We start from the raw sequence: 9,968 nt of genomic DNA on the forward strand, positions 1-9,968 counted from the left end.
AATCATTCTGGGATCTGTTGCCTAGGGATGTCATCAGGAGTTTGTGAGATAAAACCAAACCACACCCATTGCTGTGGAGTCGATTCCAACTCACAGATACCCTATAAGAGAGAGTAGAACTGCCCCATAGGGCTTCCAAGGCTGTAATCTTCATGGAAGCAAACTGCCACATCTTTTTCCTGCAGAGTTTGAACCACTGACATTTTGGTTAGCAGATGAGCACTTAACAACTGCGCCACCAGGGCTCCCTATAAAATCTGAGGTCTGTTGTCACAAGTAGCTAATCCACAAACTGGGAGATGAAAGAATTTCAAGAAAAGGTGGAAAGTGGCATGGAGTACACTTCAAAACAGGGCTGGGTTCTAGTGGTGTGATCTCGGCGAAGTCACTTCTTCTCTTGATTTGGTTTCTTAGTCTGCACCATGAGGGGGTTGGAATTAAATGAAAATCAAATATTGACATCCCCTGGCATAAAACTGTCCAACAACTTCCACTAGGAGGTGGGAAGCCTTCCAACCATCCAGACTCCTGGTCTACACATCCTGTATAATCCCCTCTGCTGAGTATGGACTGCATTTAGGGACTCTCTTCTAAACACTAGGATAGGGCAATATTGTCTTGGTTCTCTCTGCTGCTGTTTCTCTCTCTCTCTCCTCAACCTCCTTCCACCAGCCCCCCACCTCTCTGTGTTAGTCTCTACCTCTGTCTCTCTCTTACTCTTATCCCTCCACCTGGGAAGCAGCTTTGATGTATGATCTGCTCTATGGACATGCTCGTGACAAAGAACCAAGGGAGGGTCGTGACAAACAGACAGAGTGGTACTGTGGCTGCCAGTCCAACAGCTCACAAGATACTGAGGCCTGCCTATAACATGAGAGTGAGCAGGAAGCAGAGCCTCCCCAGTCGAGCCTAAGTTGAGACCACAGCTCCAGCCTCCTGAGACACTTTGAGGCAGAGGCACTCAGCTAAGCCATGCGTGGAATCCTGCTCCATACAGACTGTGAGATCATCAATGTTTGTTGCTGTGAGCCACTAAGTTTTAGAGTGATGTTGTCTCAGAGGAGTAGATAACTTGTCCTGTTCACCAGGCCCTGAGATCTGGCCTGTCCTCCTCCCTCCCTCCCTCCCTCCTCCTCTTGTCTCAAGCTCTCTCCAGCCACACTAGCTGCTATCTATCTAATCTCCCCTCTGGACAAACTCATGTCTGCCTCCGAGTCTCTGCACCAGCTGTGCCTTCTCCCTGGCACATTGTCCCCATACTGTGCAGGGCTGTAGAATGACTTTAAAAAAAAATACTTATAACAATGTTTTGAAAAAGCATCATCTGTCTTCCTCTTGTGCTCCAGTAAATACTGAGCGCCTGATCTCAGGACACTGTGTGTATGAGGTTGAAGCTGCCCAGATCAACCTGGGTGTTGCCATAAGGTAGTTAATACAGCAGGAACCCACTATCTGATCGAAATGGTACACCCAGCATCAGGCCCAGGAGGTCCAGAGGGCATAAGTAATTTAATCCAATAGGTGGTCTGGACCCCACATCATCCCCCTCTTTTGCCCCAGTGAGTCTGCCTCAGTTCATACCTGTGCCCTCACAGGGACTTGCCTATAACCAGGTGATGGTGGAGGAAAAGCCATTGGTCCATTCATGGATTGTCAGCTTGATATGCTGGTGTACCCAAAAACTGAGATGTTGCACTACTTTCCCACTCAGGGTTGTCCTGAAAGAGAGTGGATGGGGACTTTTTCAGGGGGCAGTGATTCAAGCTGTGCATCTGACCAGCAACTTGTGGTGGGAGAAGTGGTCTGGGCAGTGGAGAATGGCCAGCTGGTTGGTCAGAGACCTCCTGCAAGCAGCCCTCATCCATTGACTGGAGCTGGTCTATAAACACCTCAGCTCCCTCAGCCTCAAAAGGAATAACTCTGAGGCCCATGTGCCCCCAGATGTCTCAGGGAGATTGAGTCCCAAGTGCCCACAATGGTAACTGGTTCAATAACAAATCATTTATTGGCTGCCTTCCCTTCTGATTTCACCTCCTCACTCCACCAGTGTTTCCTGGGTGTAAAAATGGTGTGGGAGCGGTGTCTGACGTCTTCTAACTTCACAAGGGGGAAGAAGAATCAAGATCAACAGCCCCAGGCTGATTCCTGTGAGGTGGAGGTCAGACATGCCTCCTCTCTCCGCCATCTTTACCAATTCTGTCACCAACTGTGCCCCCCATGGCACTCTCTACTTCTCTGCTGGGTTCGATAACTCATTGCAATGGCCACACAGAACTCATAGACCATACTCACGATTATGGGGTTTATTAGGGAAGTAACAGTTACAATTCAGGCTCAGGAACACTCAAGATACAGTTCTGCCATCAGAACAGCCTCTTCCCAGCCATGCTTGAAGGCTCACCTCTCCTTGGCCCTAGGCCTCTCCCCAAAGGCACTCAGCTTTCTCTCTCCATGGGCTGGAAAGCCCACTATGCCATCTCCTGCTGCTGTGTCTCTGCTGCCAGGTCTTGCTGCCTTCAGTGTTACAGCTCACTCTCTCTCTGTCTTCTGGTTCTAGGAGCTTCTCAGTGCAGGGATCTCAGGTCCAAAGGACGTGCTGGCTCCTAGCTCTTCTTCCTTGGTGGTGGTGAAATCCTCTTTCCCGCCTCTGTAGTGGCTCATTTCAAACCCAGCAGGTGGCAAAACTGACCAATCCCTTTGGTTGGCCACAATTACCCTATCACGCAGTCTCACCCAAGCGCTTGGGTGGGAGTTACAAGACTATGGCTAGAAAGGTCACACAAAACAGATCCATCACACCACACTGGATTGTCTCCCAGATAAACTACTTGCACTTGATTGTGTTTCATCTGCTTCTGGGGAACCTAAACTCTATAGTTTTTTGTGTTATTATGTAGATTGCTGTGACTTGAAACCTTTTACACGAATATTCGTTAGTATCATTTTTTCCCTAACAATGAGTCAAAAAAATGGAGTTAGAAAATCATGTTGTTGTTGTTGCTGTCATTAGCTGCTGCGGAGTTGGTCCCTGACTCATGGTGAGCCTATGTGTTACAAAGTAGAACTGAGCTCCATAGAATGTTCCTGGCTGTAATCTTTATGGAAGCAGATCACTAGGCCTTTTCTTCCTTAGAGCTACTGAGGAGGTTCAAACCACCAACTTTTAGGTTAGCAACCTATCACAAACTGCTTGCACCACTCAGGCTCCTAGAAATCACAGGGCATCACATCAAGGCTTATACAAGTTACACTTCACCAGTGTGAAGGGTAACAGCTGACATTTATATAGACTTGGGCTGTACCAGGTGTATATATACATGAATGGTGTGTGTCCGTATATATGTCATTCCTCATAGAAATCCTAAAGGGTGGGTGCTCTTGTTATCCTCATTTTATGGACGAGAAACCAAGAGAGGTTTAGTAAGTTTTCCAAGGGTGAGTGATCATTAAACAGAGTTGGGACTGATACCAAAGTGTCTAATGGCAGAGTCCTTGCTCTCAGTCCACGTGTTATTGGCCTCCCAGTGGACAAACAACTTCAGAACAAACCTGTCTCAGTGCACCATCTCCAGCACTTCTGTTTTCTTTTGTATAAAAAAAAAAATTTCTAGTTTGATAGAAACCAAAAATATGTAGCATAAAAAGAAATGAAGCCTTGACACACGATACAACATGGATGAACCTTGAAAACATGCTGAGTGAAATAGGTCAATCACAAAAAATCAAATATTGTATGATCTTTCTTATATGAAAAAACAAAAATAGGCAAATGTACAGAGACCAAAGTTTATTAGCGGTTACCAAGGGTGGGAGGAAGAGGGGCAGTCATTGTTTAGGAAGCAGTTGAGTTTTTGTTAATAGTGATGGGAAATTTGGCAACAATTAGGGGTAATGGTTGTACAACATAATTAATGTAATTCTTATCACTAATTTGTACACCTGGAAGATGTTAAATTGATAAATATTGTGTGATACATACTTTTACAACAATAAAAGTAAAACGTTTATAGAAAAACAAAATACTGTGGTTCTCATTTATATCCCTATGATTTCTTGGTTTTCCAAACATGGGCTAATTTGCTCCTATGGCATATCTGCTCATTGCCTCAGCACATGTTTTGTGTGGGGATTAAAAGTTTTCTTAACTTATTTGTAACAATTCTTCTCAAATGTTTTGGATATTTGGGTGTAGGTAAGGGTCCTGTGGTTAAAAGCAATGGAAATCAGCTTGGTATAACTCAAGAAAATGGAGAATTTATGGGTCAGGGATTGGGTGGTGAAAGAAGGGAAGGAGAAGATAGACAAGGGGCACCCAGGAAGACCTCACCTGGGCAGCTCCAGGGAGCGAGGGAGCAGAAACTACCTAATGGACAGGCAAGAGAAAGAAGCACCTGCCAGTGCAGAGCCTCCTGCCTCTCAGCTCGACATTTAAATTCCAGGGACCAGAGGACAACTGGCCTGGGTTCCATCTCAGACCCCCATTGCCAGAGAGGGTCATGGCAGCTGGACTGACTGGCCCACCAGGATGGAATGCGGCCAAGGAGGTAGCACCATCCAAAGAGGAAATTCATGCACATGACAAAGACAGGGGCAGGGGTGCTGGAAAATCTGCAGATATCCACGGCAGGCTCTCCCTCATGGGACATAAATATATTCCTCAATTTGTCATTTGCCTTCAATATCCACCATGATAATTCTGTACATCTACATCTAAAATTTTCGTGTAGTCAAATCTCTGTCTCTTCCACTGCGATTGATTTCCATTGCTTATTAGGTCCCTGGGTGTCACAAATTGTATTTTGCTGCTAACCCAAAGGTTAGCGGTTTGCATCCACCCAGAGGTGCCACAGAAGAAAGTCCTTAACAATCTGCTTTCATAAAGATTACACTAAAAAAAAAACACTGTGAAGCTCCGTTCTACTCTGGAACACATGGGGTCACCATGAGTCTGAATTGATTTGCCAGCAATGGGCTAAATGCTTCAAATACTCTTTTTCACTCTGTCTCAGTTATCTAGTGCTGCTGTAACAGAAATACCACAAGTGCATGGCTTTAACAAACAGAATTTTATTCTCTCACAGCCTAGTAGGCTAGAAGTCCAAATTCAGGGTGTCAGCTCCAGGGGAAGTCTTTCTCTCTCTGTTGGCTCTGGAGGAAGGTCCTTGTTATCAATCTGCCCCTGGACTAGGAGCTTCTCAGGTGCAGGGACCCTGGATCCAAACGATGCTATCTGCTCCGGGCGCTGCTTCTTGGTGGTATGAGGTCCTGCATTCTCTGTTCGCTTCCCTTTCCTTTTATCTCTTGTAAGATAAAACGTGGTGCCAGCCACACCAGAAGGAAACTCCCTTTACATTGGTTCAGGGATATGACCTTAATAAGGTGTTACATCCCACCCTAATCCTCTTTAACATAATCTAATCTTGCCTCATTAACCAGAGGCAGAGATTATGATTTACAACACATAGGAAAATTACAGTCACATAATGGAAGACAACCACACAATACTGGGAATCATGGCCTAACCAAGTTGATACATATTTTTGGGGACACAATTCAACCCATGACACACTCCAAAAGCAGTTAAACATTTATACCAATTTTTTGTATTTTTACATGGAAGTCTCTGACACTTCTGGAATGTATTTGGTGTGTGGAACGAGGGGAAGATGCACCAGTCCTTGTACTACCTTTCTATAGGATCGGGGCCTGCTCCCTACTTCTCTCGTGGACACCAAGGCCTGTGTCTGCCTAGACTGCACCTGCTACCTGTCTGATGGGCTTTACTTCACAACCACGCCTTGGCCTCTGCCCCAAGGACTAGGTCAAGGTAGAGAGAGGCATATGAGTTGGGACGGAGAGTCATTTAGCTGGACAATAAATGGCCTCACTGAGAGAAACCAATTCTCTTGCCCTTTGAGCATCCTCTGAGAAACGCAGGACTGTTTGGACTTGGGGTTCCTGGGACTAAGCTCATTGTCCAATGGTGGCCTCTCCCGTCCCACTGTGGCTGCCTCTCATGACACTGGGCCCCTCGATGGTTGAACTGGATCAGCTCCACCCATGTAGCCCCAGGTCCAGCATGGATATGATACCTGGGCAGGCCTGGGGGAGGCCATGGTTGGTGGTGAGGATCGTAGATGTTATAGCTGACTCTCTGTCTTGCTTTGGGCGGTGGTGAAGGGAGGTGCTGGCAACCCTCCCTCCACACTTGCCTCAAAGCCTGCTCAAAATGGGGTCATTTGGGGGTGCCAGGGGATTCCACCAGATTCTCTACTGGGGCAGGAGGCTTGAACCCAACCCATCTGCAATGCTGACACCATCTCCTTCTTCCTGCCCCTTTATCTGTGACCTCCCAAGCCAACAGGTCATAGCCTCAACCCAGGTCTCGTTCTGTCCCAAGGTGAGCTGAGGACACAGGCGTCATCTCTGCAGGTGAGTCCTGACGCTGAGCCACCTGGGTGGGGTCTTCAGGCATCTACATTGCCCTGGAGTCTCCAGGTGTCTACACAGTCCTGCATGCCCGTGGGATGCAGCGCCTCCTGGGGATCTGGCTCCCCACTAGGCCTAATGTTTCCCCAGCCTCCCTTCCACCATGGCCTTCCTCTCCCTGGTGCACCCCCAGCAGATCACCAAGGGAGCCAGCACTGAGGTCCCCTTACAGACAGGCCAAGCCAAGAGTGACTGCTGAAGCTCTTTATTTGGAGTCAAGAGAAAGTAGCCAGATGGGGAGGGGTTAGATGGTGGTGGCAGGAGTGGGGAGTGTTCCAGGCCCAGGTTCCAGTTTTGGTTCTGGCAGCAAGGCAGGGCCCTCTGGAGGTGCCGGCTGGGGCTGCTGTGTGGATCAGCAAAGAAGGGGAGATATCAGTGGGACCACTCAGGGTGCAGGGGGAACAGGGCAGATGTTAAGCTCAGAGAGGTCCCCTCCGTGGCTGACCCTGGGAGTATATGGGGGCCTAGAGGGAGAGTTGATCTACATTGTTTGAATCCCACCCCTCAATGATCAGGCAACTGTCATGGACTGAATTGTGTCCCCCCAACAAGATATGCTGAAGTCCTGACACCTGTACCTCCTCTGGGGAAATAGGGCCTTCTTTGCAGATGTGATCTGTTAAATTAATGAGGTGGGTCCTAATCCTAATCCCTTCTGAGTGGTGTCTTATAAAGAGAAGAACAGAGCAGAGACAGAGTCACACACAGGGGGAAGATGCCATGTGAAGATGCATCTATAAGCCAAGGAAAGCCAAGGATGGCCAGCAGAAACCAGAAGCTAGGAGAGAGGTGTGGACAATTCCTCCCTCAGAGCTTGCCTCTCTTGGTCCTACCGTCCACCATTCCCCTGACCCACATCCCCACACAGGGAACTCAGCTGGGGAACCCTGGGCCCCACTGCATTGTGAGCAGAGATTAGTGGCTGATACCCTGATTTGTACTCAAAGCCTCCAGAACTGTGAGACAATAAATGTATGTTCTTTAAGGCCACCCAATTTGAGGTATTTTGTTAGGGCAGCCCAGGGACACTAAGAAAGCAAGTCACTAAATATCTGTCATAAGATGTGTTAGGAGTGTGTGTGTTGGGGGGAGGGGTTTGAGAGGGCTTAAACTGAGTGGAGACCCTGTCAGCTCCATCACCAACGGGCACTCATGTTGAGGAGGATGGTGTGGGCACAAGCCTGGAGAAGCAGGAGCTCTGAGAAGGAGCCTTATATCGCTGGCAAGGACACATGGGTGTGACGGTTTAATTAGGTAAAAGAAAGGATCCTGAGTGTCCTAGGAATTACACTAGGGGACAGACTTCTGAGGGTAATGACCAGGGCCCTGAGCAGACAGAAGGGCAGAGTGGAGCCATGAGAGGTGGGGGGAGGGGGATCTCCCACCATGGGGTTAGTGGGAGGCCAGAGCACACAGCTTCTTAACCTTGTGGACCCCAAGACTCTGGTAATTCCCAACATTCTGCAGAAGTGCCCACTCACCCTATTCACTTTCAGGAGCGCAGTTCTCTGTGGGGACAAAGAAAGCATGCTTGAGAAGATGCCTGAGCAAGGCAGGGCCTGACCTTATCCCTGCCCCTAGGTCAGAGACGCCTATGATGAGATCCAGCCCGGGGCCCCATGTCCATGTAGCAAGTGCGAACTAATACAGCAAACACATCCATAGCACTTCCTCCCCGGGGACACGGGGACACAATGGACAGAGCCACCCTTTACCCGTCTGGGCCGGGAAGAAGATGTTCTCCTGCTGGAACCCTTTCCGCTGAGCGAATTTCCTAAATTCTTCCAGGGCTTCTGTGTTCACATCCGGGCTTCTGCCTACAGGTGAGATGAGGGGGAGACACAGATTTGGGGGTCCCTGCAAAGCCTCCGACGGAGACTCCATCTCCCAGCACGGGGTGGTGGGAGGGGAGAGTTAGACTCTGCAGGGGAGAGTTCAACCTGAAAGAGAGCCTGGAGTGCAGGAGTGGATCAGGGACCAGACAGCAGATCACAGCCAGCCCAGCAGCAGGCCCCGAGGATGGGGCTACTGGCAAAGACCCCGGAACAACGAGCGGCCTTCAAAGCCAACTCTGAGGATCCCAGTCCTGACCTGGGAGGTCCTCATCCCCGTTTCTCGAGGTGTTGTACTGCCATTGCCCCTACCCCAGCACCACCATCAGAACTAACCTTCCTGGAAGGTCCCACTTCTGTGAAGGGTCTAGCAGCAGAACTCATCCCTGCCCGCAGCTGACACAGCCCCAGGCCCAGCGACCCCCTAGAAATGCGTTTTGCAGCTGCGGGGGTGGGAGTCCCCTTCATGAGCCTGTCCTCTGACAGTCCTGCCCCACTCACCTGTCCCCTACCCACGTCCCCCAGCAGGAAACTAAGTCAAGGAGCCCTGGGCCCCACTGCACCTCGAGCAAGGCCAGGGCAGGGCCACATTGCCCGGAACCAGCATGTGGCTGACAGTTGGCCACCGGCTCCCTGGGGTGAAGATGGAGGTGCCAGGGGCACAGGGGGCTCTGAGGATCAGCAGCAACTCACCCAACAGCTTTCCCATGCAGAAATTTTCCCCGTAGCGCCAGACTTCACAGAAAGAGATGTAGTGGTCTTTCACTGGCAGCTCCTGGAAGTAGATGTGCTTCCGGCCCCGTCTGTAGACAAAGAGGAAACAGGTCTTTAGTGTCCTCATTCCTAGAGAAAACATTTGAGCACTTAAGAAACAGCCTAGAAGGTTCCAGATTCCAGGCTGCCCTAGCTGTACAAAGTACCCTGCCCCCAGGTCCCCTGGCCTGGCCAGAGCCCAGGGTCTTGACGTTCCCCAAAACCAGGGGTCTCAAGCACTGGGAGAGAACTGCCTCCTGGCAGAAGGGTCCCCACCTACTCATGGAAACTAGAGTAGGGGATCAGGGCAGAGGACGTCAGAGGTTGGAGCTTGGCCATCTCAGCTATGCTTCCGTCCCTCCCCGATCTTTACCCTTGTGTCTCTGCCAAGTCAACTGCTACAACCACCAGAAGGGGAAGGTGAGCTCAGCCATTCCCTGCTGCAGAGGAACTTGCCACACCTGGTGTCTGATGTCAGGTCATTGCATGCTGGGGCAGCAAGACCCTCGGGAGGTGGAGTTTAGCATTTCCTGGAGCTTGGACAGGGCAGGAAGTCTGTCCCAGGCTGTGGATGGGGCTCCGTGTTGGGCGGATGGCACTCACCGGTGCTGTATTTGCCAGGCTCCCCCACCCTCTCCATCACAGTTCTCTTCTCATGGCACTGATCCTTCTTTCTGGAAAACAGAAGGTAGCACACCTGAGCCTGTGCTCGGCTCACCTGGCCCAGGTGTCTCTCTTCCCAAGTGTCCTGATAATTTCATTGCCACCCCGTCCTGAGCTTTAGGACACCTCCTGGACTCTTTCCCCCAAAGTTAGGTGGCTGTTTATTTTACCAACATGGAAAAATGCAAATATTCGGTAGGCAGAGGAGCAGCAGGTGAGGCTGCTTAGAGA

At 49.8% G+C, this 9,968-nt stretch overlaps 1 protein-coding gene across 1 annotated transcript in view; it reads right to left on the reverse strand.

Moving 5' to 3' along the window:
* The window catches only part of LOC105756638 (uncharacterized), a 20,047-nt gene that overhangs the window by 8,611 nt on the left and 1,468 nt on the right, over positions 1 to 9,968 (reverse strand). Inside the window, exons 2-5 of the mRNA XM_023737642.1 lie at positions 9,678 to 9,748; positions 9,536 to 9,563; positions 9,015 to 9,280; positions 8,205 to 8,306 (exon numbers count right to left, since the gene is read on the reverse strand). Of these exons, the coding sequence (XP_023593410.1) occupies positions 8,205 to 8,306; positions 9,015 to 9,280; positions 9,536 to 9,563; positions 9,678 to 9,748 (467 nt within the window). The remainder of the gene's footprint in view (positions 1 to 8,204; positions 8,307 to 9,014; positions 9,281 to 9,535; positions 9,564 to 9,677; positions 9,749 to 9,968) is intronic.

The sequence above is a fragment of the Trichechus manatus genome, unplaced genomic scaffold, assembly GCF_000243295.1.
Source record: "Trichechus manatus latirostris isolate Lorelei unplaced genomic scaffold, TriManLat1.0 scaffold00105, whole genome shotgun sequence".
Taxonomy (NCBI): Eukaryota; Metazoa; Chordata; class Mammalia; order Sirenia; family Trichechidae; genus Trichechus; species Trichechus manatus.